Here is a 26,582-nt window from a genome sequence, read left to right as displayed (position 1 = left end):
ATTTAATCTTTCAACCTCTGGATATCTTATAAAATAAGAAGATCTCAAAAGATCCAGCAAAGTGTGGAGGTATAGAGAGAGAGTTGTATCTCAGGGTACATATTACAGTTATCAGTACTTGCCCCAGTTAACCATAGCATCTGTAGCCTTCCAATCTTCCTTTCAGCACCATTTAAAAATCAACAGGCATCATCTAACAGTACTTTTCATCTGCCCTATTCTCTTAGACAATTTTCTAATCCAGTGGAGTCCTAAAGTTTGCACCTAATTTTTAAAATACTGCTCCTGTTGTTTTTGTTTATATATTCTTGTTGGATTTTTGTATGTTCTTAAATGATAAAAATCTAACATTGCTGTAAGCATGGATATTACATTTTATTCTTTTTTTCCTCAGATTTGGAACATTGCTGTAAATAAGTTAACATTTCTGAATTCCTATAAAATGAAAATGTCAATCATCCTGGGGATTGTTCACATGCTTTTTGGAGTAATTCTGAGTTTATTGAACCACATGTGAGTACAGAGCACTGGCTACAAGATTATAAAAGCACAAAGAAAATGAGAAGTTTGATTAAAAAATATTACGTCACAATTGTCCATCTGTGTGGCTGTAATGAATAGACATTTAAATTCTGCTTTTTTACTGTTTTGTGCATCCTATCTCAATCAGAATATAATGTAGTTATTTAATTTGGTTGGGATCCCACTGAATACTTTCTAATCCAAATCCACATGGCAAAGTTCAAGCAATTCTACACAGATTATCAAACTTCTATAAAATTAAAAATATTCTCTCTGACATTACTGAAAAGTGGTCATGAGGCTACTATGAAGGCATGAAAGATCAATCAAAAGGGTCCCCACCATGGATTGAAATCTTAGCGAAGAGTCCAAATAAAAATTCATAAATGATTCTTTCTCCAGGGATCATGCGCATCTTCCACTGAATATCAGCACTAGGAGCAGGAGTACACCCAGAACCAGAACTCCAACTCCATCTGCAACTTCCTTTCCATCTCACTCAAGCGTGCACTTACGCACGCGCACACACACACACACACACACACACACACACATCTCTTTTGTCCTATACATAATTACTATTCCACCAAATAAATTACAAACAGCTGAAAATAAAATAAATAAATGCTAGTTGGAAAAGCAGTTGGATATACTACTTTTCCAAATAGCTTAGAACACTTCCCTAGAAGGAAAATGTAGGCATGATGATCAGTTGGCATATTGAGCATAAAATTGGTCAAATCATAATACAGTTGTAAAAAAAAATCTTTGGTTAAGCCACATTTGGAATATTGTGTGCATTTCTGGTTTCAACATTACAGGAAGGATGTGGAAGCTTTGGGGAGGTTGTAGAAGAGATTCACCAAAATGCTGTCTGGATTGTTGCGTATTAGTTAAAGAAAGATAGGACCTGATGGCAGTATATAAAATTATGAGAGACATAGATAAGGCAGATAGTCAGAGTCTTTTTTCTCCAGAGAGCATATTTTTAAGGTGAGGGGGGTAAGCTTGAATGAAATGTGTGAGGCACTTTCTTTCCTCAGACACTGATAAGTGCCTTTAACATGTGGTAGAAGCAAATGATCGCAAAGTTTAAGAGGCATTTAAACAGGCACATGAACAAGCAAGGAACAGAGGGATAAGAGACATGTGAAGGCAGATGGAATTAGTCAGGGAATAGATGGATGCAACCATGTGCCTGCATATGATCCATTTCCCTTCTGTCTCTACAGAGCACGTTCCTGTGCTGTGCTGTTCTATATTCAATAATGCCTATAAAATCCCAAAGATTCAAGGTTGTACAATACATCTTGAAGAGGCTATGTATTGACTTATCAAAATTAGTTTAACACATAAAGGTCAGTAGGAGTCAATAGCAAAAAGCGTCTCAATGTTACAGTGAGAAAGAATGCTTTCCTGAGTGTTAAGAGACATAGTGCTGGGGTGAAGCAGTTAGGGATTTGGCTTATACTTAATTAATGAGTGATCTAACTGTATAAATGGGAAAAATGCTCTCATTTCCCAGCACTGAATCCTCTATCCTGATTTAAAATGAAATTATTCTTTGAATCTAATGCAGAGTTAAAGCTTGTTTTATATATATGGTGAAAGGTTTCCACCTAGTGTTGAAAAAACAACTTTTTCAAAAATTCTTTTAATTGATCAGCTCTTCCAGTAGGTCAGTTGATTCTGCTTAATCAAGAGTTAAAATTGACATTCACATGCTGAGTGTTCCACATTGATAGGATTAGCAAAGCAATAATGTTAGACAATTCAAAAAGTCTGAACGGTATAATCAAAATTAAAATGTGGTAGATCATAGAGAAAGAGGAAAACTCTGCCTTTAAAGAAATAAAAGGAAATATTTCTAAAATTCATTCCTCTGCAATAGTGCTAAATGAGCTTCACCACACCAGGTGTACAATGTTTTCTACTGCTGAAATTATCAGTGGAAACTTATTTAGGAACTGGTATAGAATATGTAACTGCAACTGTTTAGTGCTACCAATTGAACGAATTTTCTTTGCTTCAGCGGAGAGGATCTAGAAGTAATGATGCAGTCATTGTAGATTGGAGATAGTATGAACATAATACCAAAAGGAAACACAGATGGAATAATTAGGAATAACCAGGATTGGATGATAGAATCACTGATTATCAAACCTATGAGTTAACAGAGGAAAAAGCAAAGGCTAACCCACCACCAAAAGTTAATTGCATTTAGAAACCAGAATATCAATTTGGAGACTTGAGAGTAACTCTGGTGAGAACCATGGGTTACGTAGGTCTAGGTTACCTTTAGGAACTAGTTTGTATCACATTGTATGATTCTTGAAACATTCTTGTGCCCAGACACTGCAATTTAAATGAGAGTTTCTGCCTTTTATAAAGAATTTTCTGTTTATAGTCCAATCACTTTAAACTTGTCTGTGCACACAGCAACACAAAAGAACCTAAAGAAACTGTAGTGTTCTCGCTCAGGTGTAAGATAACACTGTACTAAACACCGAGGTAAACTGTAGTCAATGAAAATAGGATTGCAGTAAGATTAACCGTTTACTGTTCACTCTTCCTCATTAACGTATGGTGAAAACTGTTGACAAAACAATACAAGATTTGTACAGCATTTGTTTCCTTCTTGGTATCGCATTTACAAAAGTAAAACTACAACAACTACATTACATTAAAGTGCAGCATACAGTCAGAATCTACCTACGCCATTGACTGCTTTAAATACACTTCAACACAAACTATCCACAGCTCTTTAACTATTGAAAACATAACCTTATCAACCGTCATTACTTTTAACAGAATCAGCGTTAACATTTTAATTCAACATATCGATTATCTCATGGACTTATGGTGTTGCTGTTGCTTCACTATGTTTCTAGTGCATAGAAAGACAACTTTTCTCGCGCTGATCCTGCACATGTGAGCCCCCTCCTTCCCGTTTCTCCAAACCGGTATTTTCCCACAAGACACGGCGAAGCCGGATGTGATGTCATCGCATGCCGCGATATATCACAGACGACAAGTTTACTTTAAGCAATCCTAACTTTAACTAAAAAAATGCTAAAAAACAAATTACTAAAGCGAAAATATTATAAACTAAATAAATGCCATTAAGGCAACACAGAAACAATAGAACAGTAATTTGTATCAAAGAAACTTGTTCCATACATGTTGGCAGAGGTGGGTGGACAAAAATATCAGCAATTATCACCAGTGAATAGTTATTCAGAGATACATCCTGCTATTTACAAATGATCAGAATGAGAATCAGCTTTAATATCACCACAATAAGTCATGAAATTTGTTAACTTAGCGGCAGCAGTATAATGCAATACATGATAGTAGAGAGAAAAAAACTGAATTAAAGGATATATATTGATATAAATTGATATACATTAAATAGCTAAACAAATAGTGCAAAAATAGTGAGATCATGTTCGTAGGTTCAATGTCCATTCAGAAATTGGACATTATGGGCTACCCTACAAGTATTGTCCTGTGGAATTATTTGAGAATGAGAGCAGAATACACAAACTGAATTCCTTAGAACGTGGCGCTGGGAGCTCCAGAGGGTAATGTCCATTTCTGAATTGACCCCACTGGAGTTCTTTGGTTGGTGGAAGGTTCCCTAATTAGCATGAGGCAGACAGATAACATAGCTACAGATTTATTGATTTTATTTATTTAGAGATACAGCATGGTGTAGCCCATTCTAGTCCTTTGTGCCATACTGCCCCAGCAACCCCTAACAACCCAGATTGAACCCTAACCTAATGATGGGACAATTTACAATGACCAATTCAATATCAGTACAGTAGATTTAACCTAACTGGTATGTCTTTGGACTGTGGGAGAAAACTGGAGGACCCAGGGAAAACCATAAGATTGGACCATAAGATATAGGAGCAGAGGTAGGCCATTCAGCCCATTGCATCTGCTCCACCATTCAATCATGGGCTGATCCAATTCTTCCAGTCATCCCCACTCCCCTGCCTTCTCCTCATATCCTTTGATGCCCTGGCTAATCAAGGACCTAGCTATCTCTGCCTTATATGCACCCAATGACTTGGCCTCCACAGCTGCTTGTGGCAACAAATTCCACAGATTCACCTCCCTCTGACTAAAGTAATTTCTCTGCATCTCTGTTCTAAATGGACATCCTTCAATCCTGAAGTCATGCCCTCTTGTCCTAAATCCCCCTACCATGGAAAATAACTGCCATATCTAATCTGTTCAGGCAATTTAACATCCAAATTGTTTCTATGAGATCCCCCTTCATTCTCTTGAACTCCAAGGAATACAGCCCAAGTGCATGACCATATACTTTCCAACATTGTATTTCACTTGCCACTACTTTGCCCATTCCCCTAAACTATCTAAGTCTCTCTGCAGGCTCTCTGTTTCCCCAACGCTACCAGCTTCTCCATCTATCCTTGTATCATCAGCAAATTTAGCCGCAAATCCATTAATTCTATAGTCCAAATCATTGACATACATCATAAAAAGCAGCGGTCCCAACACCGAACCCTGTGGAACTCCACTGGTAACCAGCAACCAGCCAGATTAGGATCCTTTTATTCCCTCTCTCTGTTTTCTGCTGATCAGCCAATGCTCCATTCATGCTAGTAAATTCCTTGTAATTCGATGGGCTCTTATCTTTCTAAGCAGCCTCATGTGTGTCACCTTCTCAAATGCCTTCTGGAAATCCAAGTACACCACATCCACTGCATCTCTTTTGTCTACCCTGCTTGTAATTTCCTCAAAAAATTTCAGTAGGTTAGTCAGGCAGGATTTTCCTTTCAGGAAACCATGCTGGTTTTGGCCTATCTTGTCATGTGCCTTCAGATACAACATAATCTCATCCCTAACAGTCAATTCCAACAACTTCCCAACCAGTGAGGTCAGACTAATAGGTCTATAGTGTCCTTTCTGCTGCCTCCCACTCTTCTTAAATAGCGGGGTAACAGTTCCAATTTTCCAATCATCTATCGATACTTAAAAGATCATTGTTAATGTCACCTCTCTCCAGCTCTATCCTTCAAAACCCAAGGGTGCATTCCATCAGGTCCAAGAGATTTATTCACCCTCAGACGATTCAGCTTCCTGAGCAAGCTTCTCAGTTGTAATTTTCACTACACAGACTTCACTTCCCTGACACTGTGAAGACTGATGGAAAATACACATTCAGTTCCTCGGCCATCTCTTCATCGCTCAATACAATATCTCCCGCGTCATTTTCTATTGGTCCTCTATCTACCCTCAACTCTCTTTCACCTTTTATATACTTAAAAAAGCCTTTAGTATCTTCTTTGATATTTGTCAGCAGCTTCCTTTCATAATCCATCTTTTCCTTTTCCTTTCCTTCTGGAAGTTTTAAAAAGCTTCCCAATCCCCTAACTTCCCACTAGCTTTGGCTTCCTTGTATGCCCTCCCTTTCTTTTACATTGGCTCAGATTTCACTGGTCAGCCACGGTAATGTCCTTCCATTTGAAAATTTCTTCTTATTTGGAATACATCTGTCTTGTACTCCCTCATTTTTCACAGAAACTCCAGCCATTGCTGTTCTGCTATCCTTCCTGCTTGTGTCCCTTTCCAGTCAACTTTGGCTAGTTCCCCTCACATGCCATTGTAATTTCCTTTATTCCACTGAAATACTAACACATTCGAATTTAGTTTCTCCTTCTCAAATTTCAAAATGAACTTGATCATATTGTAATCACTGTTCCCTAGTAGTTCCTTAACTTTAAGCTCTCTTATCGCCTCCAGATCATTGCTACAACACTTAATCCAGCACAGCCAATCACCTAGTGGGCTCAACAACAAGCTGTTCTAAAAAGCCATCCCTAAGGCAGTCTACAAATTCTTTCTCCTGAGGTCCAACACTGACCTGGTTTTCCCAATCCACTTTCATGTTAAAATCCCCAATGCTTATCATCACGTTGTCCTTCTGACACACTTTTTCTATCTCCTGCTGTAATTTGTAATCCGCATCCTGGCTGCTGTTCGGAGGCCTGTATAGAACAGCCAATAGGGTCCTTTTACCCCTACCATTTCTTAACCCAACCCATAAAGACTCTACACCTTCCGATCCTATGTCATCCCTTTCTAATGATTTAATATTATTTCTTATAAACGGGGCCATACACCCCCTCTGCCTACTAACCTATCTTTCCGATACACCATATATCTTTGGATGTTCAGCTCCCAATGGTAGCCATCCTTTAGCTAAGTTGATGTTTAGCCATCCAAAACCCACACATTGTACGAGGACTTACACAGACTCATTACAGAGGACGCCCAAATTGAACTCTGAACTCCATGCCCCAAGCTGAAATAGCCTTGTGCTAATCTCTATGGTACCATGGTGCCCAAGGGGCAGGCGGGTAGTTCTGTTTCCTGCCTGTTCCTTGTTCAGAGAAACTTTAGTTTTCACCAACCAATTGGGGAAGGAATCTGCTATTTCAGATCATTCATGTTATTGCACATACCTGGGGTACCTTGACTTTACCAACTGGCCTTGTTCAGAAAGTCAGTGGAGTGACAATTATGTAAAACTCTCATAAAGATGTTAGAAGTCCTCCTCAGACTTTTTTTAATTTTTATAGCTGTACCCAAGAGGGAAAATTGATTTAGTTGTGTTACTTCTTTACATTTCATTGAACTTAAACCGTCGATAATACAAAAAAACTACGTTATTGATTCCTTTGCTTCAACAGATACTGAATCACTTTGTTTTGTTACAGAAGAAACTACAGAGTAGAAATGTCCATTTTCAATATTACTAGACTTAAATGGTTATTAATGCTATAATGTTTCCATTAAAATATTAGATGAATTAACTTAAAGGATTCATATCAGTACTGTTAATAAAATCTTAAGGCTTATATGTGAATAATTACAAATGTGATGACTACTTCATTATAAATAATAGAGGGAACTTCCCGATTAAACATCAATTTTATATCATCATTTAACAAGATTGCCAAATGTTTCTTTGCAGAAAGAAGAGAAAAATCCTAATATCAGAACATCATTTATTGGTAGAATGTTCTTCAATTATCTTCAGTCCTATACAGGCCCAACATCTGAAAGCTTCCATAACATTTTAGACAACCTAGTGATTATTCTAAGACTTTGTTCGGATACTAGAGTGTAGTCTTCACTTTTAGTACCCCAGAAAAGAGCAATACCCAGATGGAACACAAAAAGGAAAGTGTGATGGGAAATAGAGATTATTTTTTTCTCATTGAAATTACTGAATGGAAGAATTATTCAGGAGCTTCTATGAGCAACATTTAACCATATTTTATTATCTGCACCCCCTATTATGCATTCCCGAACACCTAGGTAAAAATCTGACCCTCTATTTAGACATTAAGTACATTTTGGCGTTTTTAAATGGTATGCCTCTTTAGGTTTACATTGACTATAGTGGCAGATAGAAATTACAAAATATTAATCTCACAAAGTTGTTGAATAACAATTCTTCTATTAAAAAATACTAATTCTAACTAGAAAATGTTTGTATATCTTTTCAGTTACTTTAAGGAGCTTAACAACATTTTCCTGCAGTTCATCCCAGAGATTATTTTCATGACTGCTCTGTTTGGTTACTTGGTTTTCTTGATAATCTTCAAGTGGTGCCAATTTACCGTGGCTGAGTCTGAAATTGCTCCCAGCATCCTCGTCCATTTCATCAACATGCTAATGTTTAACTACAGTGATCCAACAATTACATCCTTCTACTGTAAGCAGGTGGGCACTGGAGAAATCTGAGTTTATCTTTCTGGCTTGTTTAGCAAAATGGAATTGCTAAACTTACTTAAGTCACAAACTTTGTATTAAACTTATACAGATATATTAAGAAACACCATTTCAGAAGGGGCACCATTGTTTAGGTAAGGCTGAACATCACTTATCCAAAATGCTTGAGGTTAGAAGTGTTTCAGATTTCAGAATATTTGCATCTATATAGTGAGATACCTTGGGATGGGTAAACATGGATACAGCTCATGTACAGCTGGTGTGAAGCTCACAGAATGATAAGTCCACAGTTGGAGCACAGTCTGACATGATGGAACTGGGTCCTCCACAGACTCTAAGAGTTGAATGACTGCCCCTGACGCGGCTATACTGGGTTCCAGTGCAGCGATTGGCTTCATATCCACCATAAATTTCAAACAGCTGCTTGGTCCACATCAACTGTGATGGAGTGGGTTAATTTTATATTATTTTTTAATAATTTTGCTTTGAAACAATTCCCATCAATGTTCAGTTTGTTGTGATATATCTTTGCTTGTTTTATGATCAGCGTAACATCAGGTGGCATATGTTCACTCGACGCTGACAAATTTACTCTTTCAATACACAATCAAGATCTTCATTTCTCGTTTTATGCAGTGTTTTTCTATTTTTCATTAAATTCTCTTCTTTAAGTCTGTGAGGTCACTTGTCAAATGTGTCTGTGGCACGCAGAGATCTACATATTGCCTGGGAACCTTCCCTGTGCCTTGTGGAGCTTTCCATTTGTGACTTGATGTCAGCGCTCAGAAAATTTCAGATTTCGAAGGATTTTAGATTTTGGGATTTGAGATAAGCGATACTCAACTTGCATTATTAAGATGGGTGTTGTCTCAAGTTTTGAAGTAATCCTTGATATTCCAATATCAGCATAATTATCACTAATTACACTATTGAACATTCAGTTTAGTTACAAAACCATCAGATAAATTGATCATACTACTAACCTGTCATTTATTTTATTATCTGAGAACCTTAAATCTGAATACTGAAATGTAATATTCAAATATTAATATTGGTTATCATAACCACCCATTAACAGCAGTTTAATGGATGTTAAAAACAAGAACATTAGGCTCATAACTTCAAAAGGGAAGTTCAGAGGTTTTCAGATCTTTGCAATTAATGCATAAATTGGAACGGTGAGATACATTTCATATCTCTCCCATTAGGAAAACTGCAAGCAAAATTTTGAGTAAAGCAAGTTTATGCCAGTGTTAATTGTAGATTTCTGCTTCTTATCCAATAGAGTGTTTTAATTAACTCAGTGTGTCACCATTTTGTTCTGCATTAGATATTTCCTGAGGTTTATCATCATTAGTTACTCTTAAGGTTTTCTGAACCACTGAGCTTGATTTAGACCTAAGGGAGTGTGACAATAAAACATGTTAACATAAGCTTTTAAAAACTTGCAGAAGGTCATTAAGAGGGAAAAGATGAATTATGAAAGGAAGCTGGTGACTAATATCAAAGAAGATACTAATAAACTTTTTTAAGTATATAAAGGGTAAAAGAGAGCTGGGGGTAGATATAGGACCAATAGAAAATGATGCTGGAGATATTGTAATGAGCGATGCAGAGATGGCAAAGGAACTGAATGCATATTTTGCATCAATCTTCATCTGTAGAATAGCAGATATTCAAGAATGTTGGGGAAGTAAAGTAGGTGCAGTGGAAATTACGACTGAGAAGATACTTAGGAAGCTTAATGGTCTGAGGGTGGATAAATCTCCTGGACCTGATGGAATGCACCCTTAGGTTCTGAAGGAAGTAGCTGGAGAGATTGCGGAGGCATTAACAATGATGTTTCAAGAATCGATAGATTCTGGCATTGTACCAGATGACTGGAAAATTGGAAATGTTACTCCACTATTTAAGAAGGGTGGGAGGCAGCAGAATGGAAACTATAGAACTGTTAGCCTGTCATCAGTGTTTGGGCATTTGTTGGAACTAATTGTTAGGGATGAGATTGCAGAGTACCTGCAGGCTAATGTCAGCATGGTTTCCTGAAAGGAAAATCCTGCCTGACGAACCTACTGCAATTTTTTGAGGAAATTACAAGCAAGGTAGATAGAGGAGATGCAGTAGATGTGGTGTACTTGGATTTTCAGAAGGTCTTTGAGAAGGTGCCACACATGAGGCTGCTTAGCAAGGTAAGAGCGTATTGAATTACAGGGAAGCTACTAGTATGGATGGAGCATTGGCTGATAGGTAGAAAACAGAAAGAGGGAATAAAGGGATCCTGTACTGGCTGGCTGCCGGTTACCAGTGGAGCTCTACAGGAGTCATTGTTGGGACAGCTGCTTTTTACGATGTATGTCAATGATTTGGAATATGGGATTAATGGATTTGTGGCTAAGTTTGCCAATGATACAAAGATAGATGGAGGAACAGGTAGTGTTGAGGAAACAGAAAGCCTGCGAAGAAACTTAGATACTTTAGGGGAATGCACTTTGGTGGAAGAAATAAATGGGAAGACTATTATTTAGATGGGGAGAGAATTCAAAATGCAGAGATGCAAAGGGACTTGGGAGTCCTTGTGCTAGATACCCTAAATGTTAACCTCCAGGTTGAGTCGATTGTGAAGAAGGCGAATGCAATGTTGGGATTCATTTCTAGAGCTATAGAATGTAAGAGCAGGGATGTGATGTTGAGGCCCTATAAGGCACTCGTGAGACCACACTTGGAGTATTGTGTGCATTTTGGGGCTCCTTATTTTAGAATGGATATACTGACATTGGAGAGGGTTCAGAGAAGATTCACGAGAATGATTCCAGGAATGAAAGGGTTACCATATGAGGAACATCTGGCAGCTCTTGGACCATCTTTCTTGGAGTTCAGGAGAATGAGTGGGGATTTCATAGGAACATAACGAATGTTAAAAGGCTTGAACAGATTAGATATGGCAAAGTTATTTCCCATAGTAGAGGAGTCTAGGACAAGAAGGCATGACTTCAAGATTGAAGGATGTCATTTAGAACAGAGATGCAGAGAAATTATTTTAATCAGAGGATGGTAAATCTGTGGAATTTGTAGCCACAAGCTGCTATGGAGGCCAAGTTATTGGGTGTATTTAAGGCAGAGATAAATAGATTCTTGATTAGCCAAGGCATCAAAGGGTGTGGGGAGAAGGCAGGGGAGTGGGGATAACTGGAAGAATTGGATCAGCCCATGATTGAATGGTGGAACAGACTTGATGGCCCAAATGGCCTACTTCTGCTCCTATATCTTATAGTCTTATGGTCTCATGTGCATTAGGTCTCACAAAGCATGAACGAGGTTCCATTTCTCTCCTCTATCCTACAGACAACAATTTAGTTGGACGGGGATAAACATAAACTAAAATAATTTCTTTAGAGTTAATGCATGAATGAACAGAATACAATTTTGAAATAAAATTCTTTTTCCAATTCCTCACTTTAAGGAAGTGATTTGATCATGAAAGATTCAAGAAACGTACTATCCTTGCCCTCCAGGATGATCCTACAATTGTCAGGATTTTTAACCTTAGTGAGTGTTTTTCTAAAATATTAGTCTCAGGAATTAGACTCCGCAACAGGGGAACATTTATTATTTTGATCTAGATGTCCTAAGGAAAATGTTGGAGATTCCTTTTAGACCTTCAACACTCCATGTCATGATGGTGCTTTTCAAGTGGTGAATCCCATGATTCTGACTCATTAACAATGAAATGTATTGCATTCATTCATGGACCTGAGAATTTCCAGCCATTACAGAGAAGGCAGTTGTGAGCTGCTTTCTTAAAATGATGTTGGGAATTAATCTTGGCCCAGGGATCATGAAGGAATTACAATATGTGCCCAAACCAGGATGATTTGGAGGGAAACTTGCACGTTCTCATTTACTTGCTGTGATTTTCCTTTTACATGATAGACGTTACCAACTTAAGGTGCTAACAAGACCTTAATGTTTAACAGAGAACATCCTGTAGATGGTGTGCATTAATAAGATGGTGGACAGACTGCGGTTTAAGTATGTTATTTAACATTAATGGAGCTGTGTCTCAGCAGTTTTTGGAGCTGCACTCATTCAAGAAAGTGAACAGTACTTCATGGCACCTCTGAGTTATGCCCTGTAAATGTTTGTAAAAGTTTGGAAAGTCAGAATGTGAATCACTTGCCAAAGAATAGCCAGACTCTGAATTATTTTAGTTATGTAAAATGGCACAATGCTTTCCACTCTCATTTGTGCAATTGCTAGTATAAGAGAGCAAATATTAGGGAATATTGTTAAATGCAAATTAATAAATGTAAATAAAATGAGAGGTTATCCCTTTGATAATCAGCGATCGTTCCATCAAAAACTTCCCTGACTGGCACCACATCAATATCTTTAATTCCTCCATTCTGGTCTGCCATGCAAACAGCTTGCAGGTTGCTCTGCAGCAATTTGCCAAGACTTCATCTCCAAACTCCCTAATCGCTACCACAGAGAAGGACAGAAACGGCATGCACCACTTTCAAGCCGCCTCTATGTGTCACCCACCTGACCAGAATATAGGTCAATACTGAGTCAAAATTATGGAACTCCTTACGTCTGAGTATTATGGGTACCTTCACCACACAAGGCTGCTGTAGTTATAGAAGGCAGCTGACCTCTGCTTTTTCAGTTACATTTAAAGACAGGCAATAAATTCTGCCCAAGACAGCAACACCCACATGCCATGAAAGTTTAAGAAAATCCCAATCTTCTTCACACTGGAAAGCTAGGTTCATAAAGGAAAATGACATGTACAAAGGGAACAAAATGAGTGTTTGTCAGAGGTAGAGAAATGGGTAAAATAATGTATATGCTAGTAGTGAAGTACAATTCTTAACAAAAAGGCAATCATTTTTAAGAATGTGCTTCAAAGTCTCTAAGAGAGATTCGGTAAATAAAGGCACGGAGAAGATATAAGGGAGCCAGGGAAGATATCACTAATTTTGATATAATACCTTCTCTGCATGTGTAAGATCTATTTCTATTTAACATTACAATGAATAATTGAAAACTTTGACTGAATTAATAATAAAAACTATGCACAGTGGCATGCAACACTATTAATTCAAACAGCTCCAACAGGAATACGAGAATGCAGACAATAAGCAGGACCTGCTTCTTGGATGTGAGTTGCAAAAAAAAAATAATTATAAAAAGTTATTATGAAAATTCACTGCCCTTTATCTTTCAATTAAAAATGAAGTGGTACTTTCATTGTCCATTCTTCATCAGTACATTTTAAAATATTTTAAAACACGTTTCCACAGAGGAGTGTGCAAACATTCTTGGTCCTCTTGGCTCTGCTGACTGTTCCATGGATGCTCCTTATAAAGCCCTACCTGCTGTACAATGACTACCAGAGAAAAAGGCTGAAGGTGAGGATATTTGACCTTGTTACTCTTTTGAATGTAGAAGTTACTCTTGCAATGTTGGCCAAGGAATGCATAATGTTTTTAAGTAATCTTCCCCTGAATGCATTTTTAAGATGAGCATATTTTTATTTCAAACTGGTCTATGCACAATGCCATTACTGATGATAAAGCAAAATTCCTACTACTTTTGACATTCACCAGCATAATAATATACAAAGCATAATACATTATTGTATGTTGTGTAACAGTGTTGAATTAATCTGTTCCTTTAATGTTTAGCCACAAGCTAAACATAACAGGTAAGTGGATTCCCAAGTATATTAAAGAAAAATTCCTCTTTCTGAGGTCAGTTCAGGAATAATTTTTTATTTCAAAAAGTAATAGGATGCAAAGCTTTTTATTGACTTTCATGGGAATTAACCATGCAATGCTTATAAATAATTTATGCACAGTGTTTATTTATTTTAATTGTTATTGACTTGGGTTTTTCCAAGTAAATAAACTGATATTTACTTGAAGGCATCACACACAAAGCTGCTAACCAAGATAAGAGCCCATGGTGTTAGACACAAGGTACTAACACAGATAGATTTGGTGATTTGCAGAATGCAGAGAGTGGGGATAAAGGATGGCTGCCAGTGATTAGTGGAGCTCTATAGAGGTTAGTGTTGGGACCACAACTCTTCCCTTTATACATTAATTATCTGCATTAATGATCCACAGCTGATGTCATTGTGGCCAAGTATGCAAACGATACAAAAATAGGTGGAGGGATAGATAGTGTCTCAATTGCAGAGAGTTGGTCAGGTTGGGAGGGTTTGAATGCAGTGTAAGGAAGAGTGGAGTTACACACACTGGTTTAGACTATTTTCTAAATGGGGAAAGAATACAGAAATCATAGATGCAAAGGGACTTGAGAGTCATAGTTCAGAATTCCCTTCTGGTTAACTTTTAGGTTGAGTCGGTAATAAAGAAGTTAAATGTAATAAAAACACAAAATGCTGGCAGAACTCAGCAGGCCAGACAGCATCTATGGGAGGAGGTAGTGACGACATTTTGGGCTGAAACCCTTCATGCAGATTCACTCATGTTACCTTTAAAGTTAAATGTAATGTTGTTATTCATTTCAAGAGGACTAGAATATAAAAGCATGAATGTAATGCTGAAGCTTTATAAGGTGCCAGACCACATTTGCTTCAAACATATTTGCTCAGACTGCATTTGGAAAATTGTAGGTAATTCTTGGCCCTGTAGCTAAGGAAGGATATGCCAGCCCTCAAGAGGGTCCAGAGAAGCTTCACATGAATGATCCTGGGAATGTAAAGCTTTCATCTATGAAGAGGGTTTGAATGTTTTAACCCTGTTCTCAATGAAATTCAGAAGATGAGACGAAGATCTCATTGAAACCTACCGGACAGTGTAAGGCTTAGATAAAGTAGATGTGGAAAGGATATGTCTATTAGTAGGAGAGTCCAGGATTCTAGGGCAAAGCCTCAGAATAAAGAGAGATCTCTTTAGGACTAAGATGAGGAGGAATATATTCAGCTTGAGGGAGGTGAATGTGTGGAATTAATTGCTGAAGAGGACGATGGAGGCCAAGTCATTGGATGTATCTTGGGCAGATTAATAGATTCATGTTTGGTGAAGGAGCAGACACGATGGACCGAATAGCCTAATTCTGCACCAACATGTTACGGTCTTTTGGTCTATAATCATATTTGTGCAATTATAGTTATTAATAATTATTCATAGACAATAATAGTTTTCAATAATAATTGCTCATACAATTAAGGACCCACTTATGGTACATCAGGCTTCGAGTTTGAAGCTTGAATAGCCAGCCAAGCTTTGTGAATCCACCACAATCTATTCTAACAGATGGCTTTTATTACTTTTACTTCACCTTGCCTTTGTAAGTATAGTATCTTTCAAAGTAGATGGATTTTAGATTTAAAAATAACTCTCCAGACCTTCACCCTGTCTGAATTGCCATTCAGAATAGTTACCATATTATGGAGAGTTAATACTTCGTTATTTTGTAAGAAATGTTCTCAGAAGAATTACCTCTACTCATATGGATGAGACTGTTAACCACCTGCCCACTATCTCATAGTAGAGCAACTTGCTGAAGTTGATAAAGCCATCACATGTAACAAAGGAAGTTTGTTTTGGACCTCAGCTGAAATCTTATCAGTTATAACACATTCTGTTTGTTCCATATCTATGCAATAACCTGTTATCACTTAAAGCCCACAGATAGAATGACTTTTAATTTTGAAAATCCTCCCTATAGAAGCATAACAGGGAAAAGCTTAAAAGAATTAACCGTTTGCCTACTCTTTCGACACCACCATTCAGGTAATCAATTTATTTCAAAAAATAAAAATGATCACATATGAAAAAACCTAAACTCTGAAACTCGGATCCATTAGATATTTGACTATGGTTCAGAACCAGAATCAGAATCAGGTTTATTATCACCTGCATGTGACATGAAATTTGTTAGCAGCAGCAGTTCAGTGCACTACATAATATAGAAGAAAAAAACAAAAATAAATATATAAGTGGATCAATTACAGTATATGTATATTGAATAGATTTTTAAAATGTGCAAAAACAGAAATTATATTTTTAAAAAAGTGAGGTAGTGTCCAAAGATTCAATATCCATCTAGGAATTGGATGGCAGAGGAGAAGAAGCTGTTCCTGAATCACTGAATGTGTGCCCTCGGGCTTCTGTTCCTCCCACCTGATGGTAACAGTGAGAAAAGGGTATGCCCTGGGTGCTGGAGGTCCTTAATAATGGACACTGTCTTTCTGAGATACCTCAAAGATGTCCTGGGTACTTTGTAGGTAAGTACCCAAGATGGAACCAACTAAATTTACAACCCTCTGTAATTTCTTTCAGTACAGTGCAGTAGCCCCCACTCCCATTCCAAACAGTGATGCAGCCGGTAGAATGCTCACCACGGTACATCTATCTTAAGTTTTTCAGTGTATTTGTTGACATTCCAAATCTCTTCAGATTCCTAATGAAGTATAGCTGCTGTTTTGCCTTCTTTATAACTACATCAATATTCTGGGACCAGGTTAGATCCTCAGAGATCTTGACACCCAGGAACTTGAAACTGCTCACTCTCTCTACTTCTGATCACTCTATGAGGATTGGGATGTGCTCCTTTGTCTTACCCTTCCTGAAGTCAACAATCAGCACTTTCATCTTACTGACGTTGAGTGCCAGGTTGTTGCTGCGACACCACTCCACTATTTGGCATATCTCACTTCTGTACGCCCTCTCATCACCACCTGAGATTCTACTAACAATGGTTGTATCATCAACAAATGTATAGATGGTATTTGAGCTATGCCTAGCTGCACAGTTATGGGCATAGGGAGAGTAGAGCAGGAGGTTAAGCACACACAGCTGAGATGCACCAGTGTTGATTGTCAGTGAGGAGGAGTTGTTATCATAAATCCCCACAGATTGTGGTCTTCTGGTTAGGTAGTCAAGGATCCAATTACAGAGGGAAGTACAGAGGCCCAGGTTCTGCAACTTCTCAATCAGGATTGTGGGAATGATGGTATTAAATGCTGAGCTATAGTTGATGAACAGCATCCTAACATAGATGTGTGTGTTGTCCAGGTTGTCTAAAGCCATGTGGAAAGCCATTGAGATTGCATCTGGTGTTGACCTATTGTGGCGATAGGCAAACTGTGATGGGTCCAGGTCCTTGCTGAGGCAGGAGTTCGGTCTAGTCGTGACCAAAATCTCAAAGCATTTTGTCACAGTGGATGTGAGTGCTACCGGGCGATAGTCATTAAGGCAGCTCACATTATTCTTCTTTGGCACTAGTATAATTGTAAGTTAATCATGTTAATCCTGTAATTCATTAGAAAGGTTCACTAATTCTGCACATAGCCTTCATACTAATTTCACAGTTTCAAACCCAAAGGATAGTAAATACTGCAGAATGAATTGAAGTGGTCTTCCTAACATTGAAGCAAGTGTCTACTGAGGACGACAAAACAGTAACTCTATCATCACACTATAAAGTTATCAACCCCACCTACTGGACCATTACCCTGCAGCCAATCCTCTTCCACCTGTATTTCATCATCCTTCCTCAATTATCAATTAAGCAATGTCTCAATCTATACTCATCTCTACCAGACATGAGAAATACATAATAGTCATCATTCATACTCAATCATTAAGCTGCATTTAATATTTTAGAGCTAACACCTGAAGTATTACTGTGGTAATTGGAAAACTGCCCCTCAGCCAAGCACTATTGCTGCATTCCACCAAAACATCCTAACCCCATCCCAACCATCACTATCAACACGAGGAAATCTGAAGACGCTGGAAATTCAAGCAACACACACAAAATGCTGGTGGAATGCAGCAAGTCAGGCAGCATCTATAGGGAGAAACGCTGTCGATGTAAACGTCAACAGGCATCACTATCAACCACGGTTTTGATTTGAGTCCACAAACTCCGCAAATAATTGAGGACACTCGGATTAATTTTTGCTAAGAACCACATTGATGCAATGTCCTTTTACTGATTTGTTTAGATGTACCAGTGCCATTGCCTTATTTTGGTCCAAGTTTGTCTTACAAGCAGATATTCTAATTGATAATTTATTTTAAATAATGTGACATCTCAAAGATTTCCATCCTCCAGACAGAATGCAGTGGACCAGAAATAAATGGAGGAAGTAGCAAGAATCATTGGGAAGAAGAAAAGGTAAATTAACATGGAAAGTAAGGTAAGGTGGTGATGCAGATAAAAAGTAGGTTTATTAGTATTAATCTGGTTGTTTATATTGTGCTTAAAGGGCTCAGACTAGCCAGCTATGAGATTATTCCTTTCCACTTCTACTGCAGCGTGTTGACTTTTCTAACTAATCCTTTCCACAACAGCAGATTGGAATCAAAGTCTATTATGCTATAAGTACTTCACTTTTAAAAGCATAGCTTTCTTATTATTTAATTACATGATTAACTTACAGGTCAGTCATAAGTCCACATGTTTTCCATATTAACTAATGTGTTAATGCTGCAAACCTCAAGTTACTACAGAATTCATTTTGTTATATTTAACAGTTCAGCTTTGGTGATACCTTTGTACAGCAAGGGATCCATACAATTGAGTACTGCCTGGGTTGTGTGTCGAACACTGCCTCTTACCTGCGTTTATGGGCCCTGAGCTTGGCTCATGCTGGTGAGTACTGATAGCTTAACCTTTTCATTACCTAGCAGCAATCAGATAATATCTTGACTGGCAAGTGTTGAGAATTCAGGCAATTTGGTACTCATGAAAGATGCCACTGCTGAGAAATAAACTATTTTATCCTGTAGAAACATTGCAAGCATGAAGCATTATCAAGTCAGGGGAAAAAAGTATCAAAGAACTATTCCTCACATACAATCCCTAACTGAGGAGTGAAAGTACAGGGGAAGACTTTCCTAAAGAGTGACGGTTCTGAAGTTTGGATGTAAATGACATTTATTTCTCATATCTAATCCGTACATTCAGTGAAATACAAAAAAAGGTTTGTCTTCACCAATGATCATGGATTCCCTACTGATTTATGGCACTGTTGTGAAAATATTGATGCCTCATTCTCAGTATGGCTTGAAATTCTGCTTTCAAATGCTAACTTCTAATTATTTGTAAACCGATTATTTAAATCTGTGCTGTGAAGTATCAACAGAAAAGATAGAGATAAATTCTGAAAAGTAAGAAACAACAGATTCTAAAAAATAGACCTCAAGAAGAAAATCCTGGAAATACAACACATACAAATCTCTGCAACATAAAACAAACGTGTTCTCACTTTGCTAGGTTTGTTGAAAGATCAATGACCTGAAACACTGACTCTGTCTCCCTCGTCCTGCCCTGTCAAGTACCTTCAGCATATTCTATTTTGTATTGGAGATAGAAGTAAACTAATTTCATGAAATCAAATTGATAAGGCCACCCTCAGAAGCCAGTCCTTGCTGAAAACGTCTAAACATTTATCCTGCTGTGGTGATCAATGTATTAATGGAAAATAATTGCCCCCCCCCAGACTTGTCCTGCTTCAGCTACAGGTTTTGGAAAATTATTAATTAAGGTGTTCTTCCTAATGTTTTCTCTGAACAGTGTCATTAAAATGGAGGTCTCCCTAGCCTTACTAGCAAAATGGTTATGGAGTCTTTCATAGACATAGAACATAAAACAGTCCAGCAGATGAACAAGCACCTCGGACCATGATGTTGTGCCAAACTAATTAAACTGGTAATTAATTAACAAAACTAAACTAATTTATTAATAAACTAACCCTTTCTGTCTACTCAACATCTATATCCCCCAAATTTCTGCACACTTACATGCCTATCTAAGAGCCTCCTGAATGCCCTTCTGCATTTGCCTCCACCACCACCCCAAGCATTCATCACCCTCTGTGTAACAAACCAGCCCTGCGGATCTCCTTTCAATGTATTCCCTCTCACCTTAAGCTCATGCCCTCTTGTATTAAACACCTTGACCCTGGGAAAAAGATATCGATTATAGTCTTACAAATTCATCATGTGGATAGTCAGAGGCTTTTTCCAAGGGCTGAAATGACTGCCAGAAGAGGACACAGGTTTAAGGTGCTGGGGAGTAGCTACAGAGGAGATGACAGGGGTAAGTTTTTTACTCAGAGAGTGGTGAGTGCGTGGAATGGGCTGCCAGCAATGGTGGTGGAGGTGGATATGATAGGGTCTTTTAAGAGGCTTTTAGATAGGTACATGGAGCTTAGTAAAATAAAGGGCTATAGGTAAGCCTAGCAATTTCTAAGGTAGGGACGTGTTCGGCACAACTTTGTGGGCCGAAGGGCCTGTATTGTGCTGTAGGTTCTTAATGTTCTAAATCTTTATCAAATGAATCCTCAGGCTCACCATTCCAGAGAAAACAACCCAAGTTTGTCTAACTTCTTATTTCACATGCCCCCTGATCCAGGCAGCATTCTGGTCAACCTCCCCATACCCTTTCCACAGCCTGCATAACCTTCCTACAATGGGGCAACCAGAATTTAATGCAATAATCCAGATGCAGTTTTATAAAGCTGCAACATAATATCCCAACTTTTGAACTCAGTGCCTCAACTAATAATGACAAGCATGCCATATGCAAACAAGAGAAAATCTGCAGATGCTGGAAATCTGAGCAACACACACAAAATGCTGGAGGAGCATAACAGGTCAGGCAGCATCTAGGAAAAAAGTATAGTCGATATTTCAGACTGAGACCGTTTGGCAAGACATATGCCATATGCCTTCTTTACCATAATTTCAAACTGTATATCTACTTTCAAAGAGCTATGGACTTGGAACCCAATGTCCCTCTGCTCATCAATACTATTAAGAGTCTTGCTATTAACAGTGTACTGTCCTTTTATATTTGTCCTCCCTGATGCACCATCAATAACTCACTCTGAGACGAAAGACGAGACATTGGCTTTTATTGACTGGAAGAAGGAACAAACAGTGAGTGACCACAATACTACATCCTGGAGACTGAGAGGCCGGGCTCAGGCCTTGATCGCCTTTATACCGGGGTCTGTGGGAGGAACCACAGGAGCAGTCAGCAGGGGGCGTGTCCAGACAGGTATATGTAGTTCACCACACTCCCAAAATGCAGCATTCCATATTTGGCCAGGCTAAACTCCATCGGCCATTTCTCCAATCAAATCTTCAACTAAGCACTGGAAGATATTACAGGAAAGTTACTGGCATGGTCAGAGCATCGACTGATTGGTAGGAGGCAGCGAGTGGGAATAAAAGGGTCCTTTTCTGGTTGGCTGCCAGTGACTAGTGGTGTTCTGCAGGGGTCAGTGTTGGGACCGCTTCTTTTTATGCTGTATACCAATGATCTAAATGATGGAATAGATGGCTTTGTTGCCATGTTTGCAGATGATATTGTGGTGAACTACATATACCTGTCTGGACACGCCCCCTGCTGACTGCTCCTGTGGCCCCTCCCGCTGACCGTGGCTCCTCCCACAGACCCTGGTATAAAGGCAATTGAGGCCTGAGCCCGGCCCTCCGTCTCCAGGATGTAGTATGGTGGTCAACTACTGCTGGTTCTTTCTTCCAGTCAATAAAAGCCGATATCTCGCCTTCACATCTCAGAGAGAGTTATTGATGGTGCATCAGAAATGAAGATTGGTGGAAGGGCAGGTAGTGTTGAGGAAACAGGAAGACTGCAGAAGGACTTAGACAGATTAGGAGAATGGGCAAGAAAGTGGCAAATGAAATAAAATGTTGGAAAATGCATGGTCATGCACTTTAGTAGCAGAAATAAATGTACAGACTTTCTTCTAAACAGGGAGAAAACCCAAAAATCTGAGATGCAAAGGGACTTGGGAGTCCTTGTGCAGAACCCCATAAAGGTTAACTTGCAAGTTGAGTCGGTGGTGAGGAAGCCAAATGCCATTTTAGCATTCATTTCAAGAGATCTGGAATACAAGAGCAAGGATGTGATGCTGAGGCTTTATAAGGCACTGGTGAGGCCTCACCTTGAGTATTAACAGTTTTGGGCTCTTCATCTACGAAAAGTTGTGCTGGCATTGGAGAGGGTTCAGAGGAGGTTCACATGGATGATTCCAGGAATGAAAGGGTTAACATACGATGAACATTTGATAGCTCTGGGTCTGTACTCACTGGAATTTAAAAGGATGAGGGGGGAAGTTCATTGTAACCTTCCAAATGTTGAAAGGCCTAGACTGAGTAGATATGGAAAGGATGTTTCCCATGTTCAGGGAGTCTAGGACAAGAGGGCACAGACTCAGGAGAGAGGGGCGTCCATTTAAAACTGAGATGCGGAGAGATTTCTTTAGCCACATAGAGGTGAATTTGTGGAATTTATTACCACAGGCAGCTGTGGAGCTCAGGTCATTGGGTGTCTTTAAGGCAGAGATTGATAGGTTCTTGATTGGCCATGGCATCAAAGGTTACAGGGAGAAGGCTGGGGAGTGAGGCTGAGGAGAGTAAAACAGGATCAGCAGACTTGATGGGCCAAATGTTCTAATTCTGCTCCAATGTCTTATGGTGTTATGATCTGTATCCTTTGACGATCTTCAGTGCTATCCACAACACCGCCAATCTTTGTATTGTCTGCTAACTTACCAGCCCATCCATCTACATGACCAGTACTGCAGCATGCACGAAGCGACCTCATGAAAGCTGAAGGAAAACATCAAGTGGGCTAGAATGAAAAGCAAACCCAGCAAGTCATGAAGCATCCCCATAGTCAAGGGCATGCTGAAAGACTTAAAGTTCTTCATTGGTGATGACCCAATTCCAGCAGAGTCTGAACAGCCTGTCCAAAGCCTGGGTAGATGGTACAACGCCAGCTTCATGACAAAGAGCAGGTGCAGCAACTAACACATTCCCAACAGCCTGGATGACATCGACAAAACCGTAATGCCTGGAAAACTGAAGCTCTGGTGCTTACAGTTTGGATGCCCACCCTAGGTGATGTGGTCTATGAGGTCCCACCAACAACCATGAATAAACTCGATCAAGCTATTACATCAGTTGCAAAGAATTGGTTTGGTGTCCCAAGGTGTATGAGAAACATGTCTCAATGGTAAAGGAATCCTTGAACTACCTTTCACTGGCTTTACAGAGGAATTCAAAGTGTTCTAAGTCACGTCTACAGATGACACTCAAAGATCTGGTGACAAGACCATCACTAACGCTGCTCAGACCTTATCAACTGGATGGTAATGGACCCCAGCTGATGCAGTGCAGCAAGCAATGGCAGCCCTTAGGCATAGAGACATTGTGGGGCAAGCCCAACAGGGCAGGGGTGGCTTTGGTCTGGCAGCAAGTGGACCCAACTGGCCACAATTCCAGAGCAAAGGAAGGTGGTTGTCAAGGAAGTGTGGCGACAAGAAGCGTCAGACAGAAGTGCAAAGGCTGTCTCCCTAGCTAAGCAGGGGCAGTAGATGTGGTGGAAAAGCACTGAGAGGAGGAAAATCAGCTGGAAGGACAAATGGGAGATGGAAGCAATCAGACTTAGCTTTCTCATCAGAGCTACATATGATGCGCTTCCCTCACAAAAAAAAACCCTCCACCAGTTGTTTGGAAAGGACCCAACTTGTGCCCTGTGCCTGACTCCAGCAACCGTCAAATATATCCGAGCAAGCTGCAAAACCAGCCTCACAGAAGGCAGATACACATGGCATCACAACCAGGCTTTGAAGAGTCTGGTGGTGGCAATCAAGACCAAGAGGATAGCAACCAACTCCTTGCCCCCAGAGCGACTAATGCTCTGATACCAGCAGCATTCATCCGGGAGGGAAGGAAAAGACCAACTAATCTCTCCCCTGAGCCAGAAACAAGACAGATGAGCATGGCCCGTGACTGGAAATTGCTGATGGATGTCAATCAACAACTCAACTTTCCACCGGAAATTGCTAGCAACAACCTTAGGCCAAATTTGGTTCTCTGGTCCAATTCATTACAGATTGTCTACATCATGGAACTTACAGTCCCGTGGGAGGATTCAGTGGCTGAAGCATATGAGCGCAATTAGCTACGCTATATAGATCTAGCAACTGAAGCTCAGTGAGAGGGCTGGAAAACCACCATTGGACCTGTGGAAGTGGGTTGTAGGGGATTTGTAGCCACATCCACCTAGGAATCTCCATCATCAGATTATGCTAATATGTGAGGTACTTCAGCTTTTTCTGCAATAACTGTAATATATCAAACCCTATATAATAAATGTTTGAATGAATTGTTCTGCCTTCTCCCCATCCCTTTGATGCCTTTACTAATCAAGAACCTATCAATCTCCACCTTAAATATACCCAGTGACTTGGCCTCCACATTCATCTGTGGTAATGAATTCCATGGATTCACCACCCTCTGGCTAAAGAAATTCCTCCTCATTGTTCTGAAGGGACATCATTGTATTTTGAAGCTGTGCTCTTTGGACCTAGACTCTCCCACTATAGGAAAACATCCTATACATGTTCACTCTATATTTCAATACTTGTTATTGACCTTTAACCAAACACTTCACTAAAATCCATGAAGACAACATGCAAAACGCTACCTTCAACAATTACTTTTATCACCTCCTTGAGTCAAGTCGGCAGGACATGTCTTGCTCTACACAAAGCCACACTAATGCTCCCTAACTAGGCCATAGTTTTCCAAATACTCATAAAGCCCTTTCATCAGTGTGTACTCTGGATCCCATCCAAACCCTAACTCAGCATCTTCCCCCAAGACTTACGCTGGTTGTCCAAAATGGCAGCATGGAAGACACAAGTATCAATGTAGGACTCATCACACATGGTCCAATCTCCATCGTTACATTTATAGCTTTGTAAGGCTGTTGAAAACTTCACAACTAGAAGGCCGTGCTGGAAATTTTGGTAAAGGCTGGGCATAACCAGTTTTGTGGATATTACAGCAGGCTCGTGGATTCATCTGGCAAGATTACAAAAATCATATTTTTAGAAGATACTTTATCTGAACACAGGCGTAAAAGGTCCCCATCTTAACTCTCAGTATCAAGAATTTCAAGATGAGGTGGTTATTGTATGACCTTCACTACTGATCCAATCATTTACCTTTTTGTACTTGACAGACCAAAACAAAAGGTTGGATTAAGTGACAAGTCAAGTATAAATAAAGTTTGAGAATGAAAACAGAAGGCAAAGAGCAAAGAGATGACAAGCTTGTTCAACTTAAGCTTAATTAAAAATTCCTCATTTAATGTTACATTTATTTCCTCTAATTTCATAGTTCTAAATTAACTCAAATTTTCTTGTCCAAATTCATACAGTGGTTCTTAGGTAAAAAATGAGTCCTTGTCGAACCATCAGGAGTAATGGCTGAGAATTGATAATAAGTATGATGGCTGGAAGTAAGCACCTGGTCTAGAAATCTTGCACAATTGACCTTCAAACGAATTGAATTTACTTTATTATTTACATCCTTCATATACATGAGGAGTAAGAATCTTTATGTTACGTCTCCATCTAAGTGTGCAATGTGCAATTTATAGTAATTTATAATAAATATTATGTACAACAGGATAGTCAATGACATAGAAATACAGTTGTGTCAGTATGAATTAATCAGTGTGATGGCCTGGTGGAAGAAGCTGTCCTGCAGCCTGTTGGGCCTGGCTTTTATGTTGCGGTACCATTTCCCAGATGGTAGCAGCTGGAACAGTTTCTGGTTGGGGTGACTCAGTTCCCCAATAATCCTTCGGGCTCTTTTTACAAACCTGTATTTGTAAATGTCCTGAATAGTGGGAAGTTCACATCTACGGATGCACTAAGCTGTCCACACCACTCTCTGCGGAGTCCTGTGATTCAGGGAGGTACAGTTCCCATACCAGGCAGTGATGCAGCCAGTCAGGATGCTCTCAGTTGTGCCCCTGGAGAAAGTTCTTAGGATTTGGGGGGCCATAACAAACTTCTTCAGCAATCTGAGGTGAAAGAGGAGCTTTTGTGCCTTTTTTACCACACAGCTGTTATGTACAGACCACGTGAGATCCTCACTGATATTTAAAGCGAAGGAACTTAAAGCTGTTCACCCTCTCAACCCCAGATCCATTAATATCTACAGGAGTTAGCCTGTCTCCATTCCTCCTGTAGTCCACAACCAGCTCCTTTTTTTTTGCAACATTGAGGGAGAGGTTGTTTTCTTGACACCACTGTGTCAGGGTGAAGATTTCTTCTTTGTAGGCTGCCTCATTATTATTTGAGATTAGGCCAATCAGTGTCGTCAGCAAAATTGATTATCAGATTGGAGCTGTGGGCAGCAACACAGTCATGGGTATGGAGGGGGCTTAATACACAGCCCTGAGGGGCACCT

The 26,582-nt window shown here is 39.3% G+C and overlaps 1 protein-coding gene across 1 annotated transcript in view; it reads left to right on the top strand.

The window, feature by feature from the left end:
- The window catches only part of LOC132395543 (V-type proton ATPase 116 kDa subunit a 1-like), a 102,757-nt gene that overhangs the window by 66,861 nt on the left and 9,314 nt on the right, over positions 1 to 26,582 (top strand). Inside the window, exons 14-18 of the mRNA XM_059972317.1 lie at positions 395 to 513; positions 8,073 to 8,289; positions 13,602 to 13,709; positions 18,394 to 18,456; positions 18,816 to 18,933. Coding sequence (XP_059828300.1) covers positions 395 to 513; positions 8,073 to 8,289; positions 13,602 to 13,709; positions 18,394 to 18,456; positions 18,816 to 18,933 — 625 coding nt within the window. The remainder of the gene's footprint in view (positions 1 to 394; positions 514 to 8,072; positions 8,290 to 13,601; positions 13,710 to 18,393; positions 18,457 to 18,815; positions 18,934 to 26,582) is intronic.

This window comes from Hypanus sabinus, chromosome 6 (assembly GCF_030144855.1).
Source record: "Hypanus sabinus isolate sHypSab1 chromosome 6, sHypSab1.hap1, whole genome shotgun sequence".
NCBI classification, from domain to species: Eukaryota; Metazoa; Chordata; class Chondrichthyes; order Myliobatiformes; family Dasyatidae; genus Hypanus; species Hypanus sabinus.
Note: the sequence above shows the minus strand (reverse complement) of the source record. Positions and strands in the feature narration are given on the sequence as shown.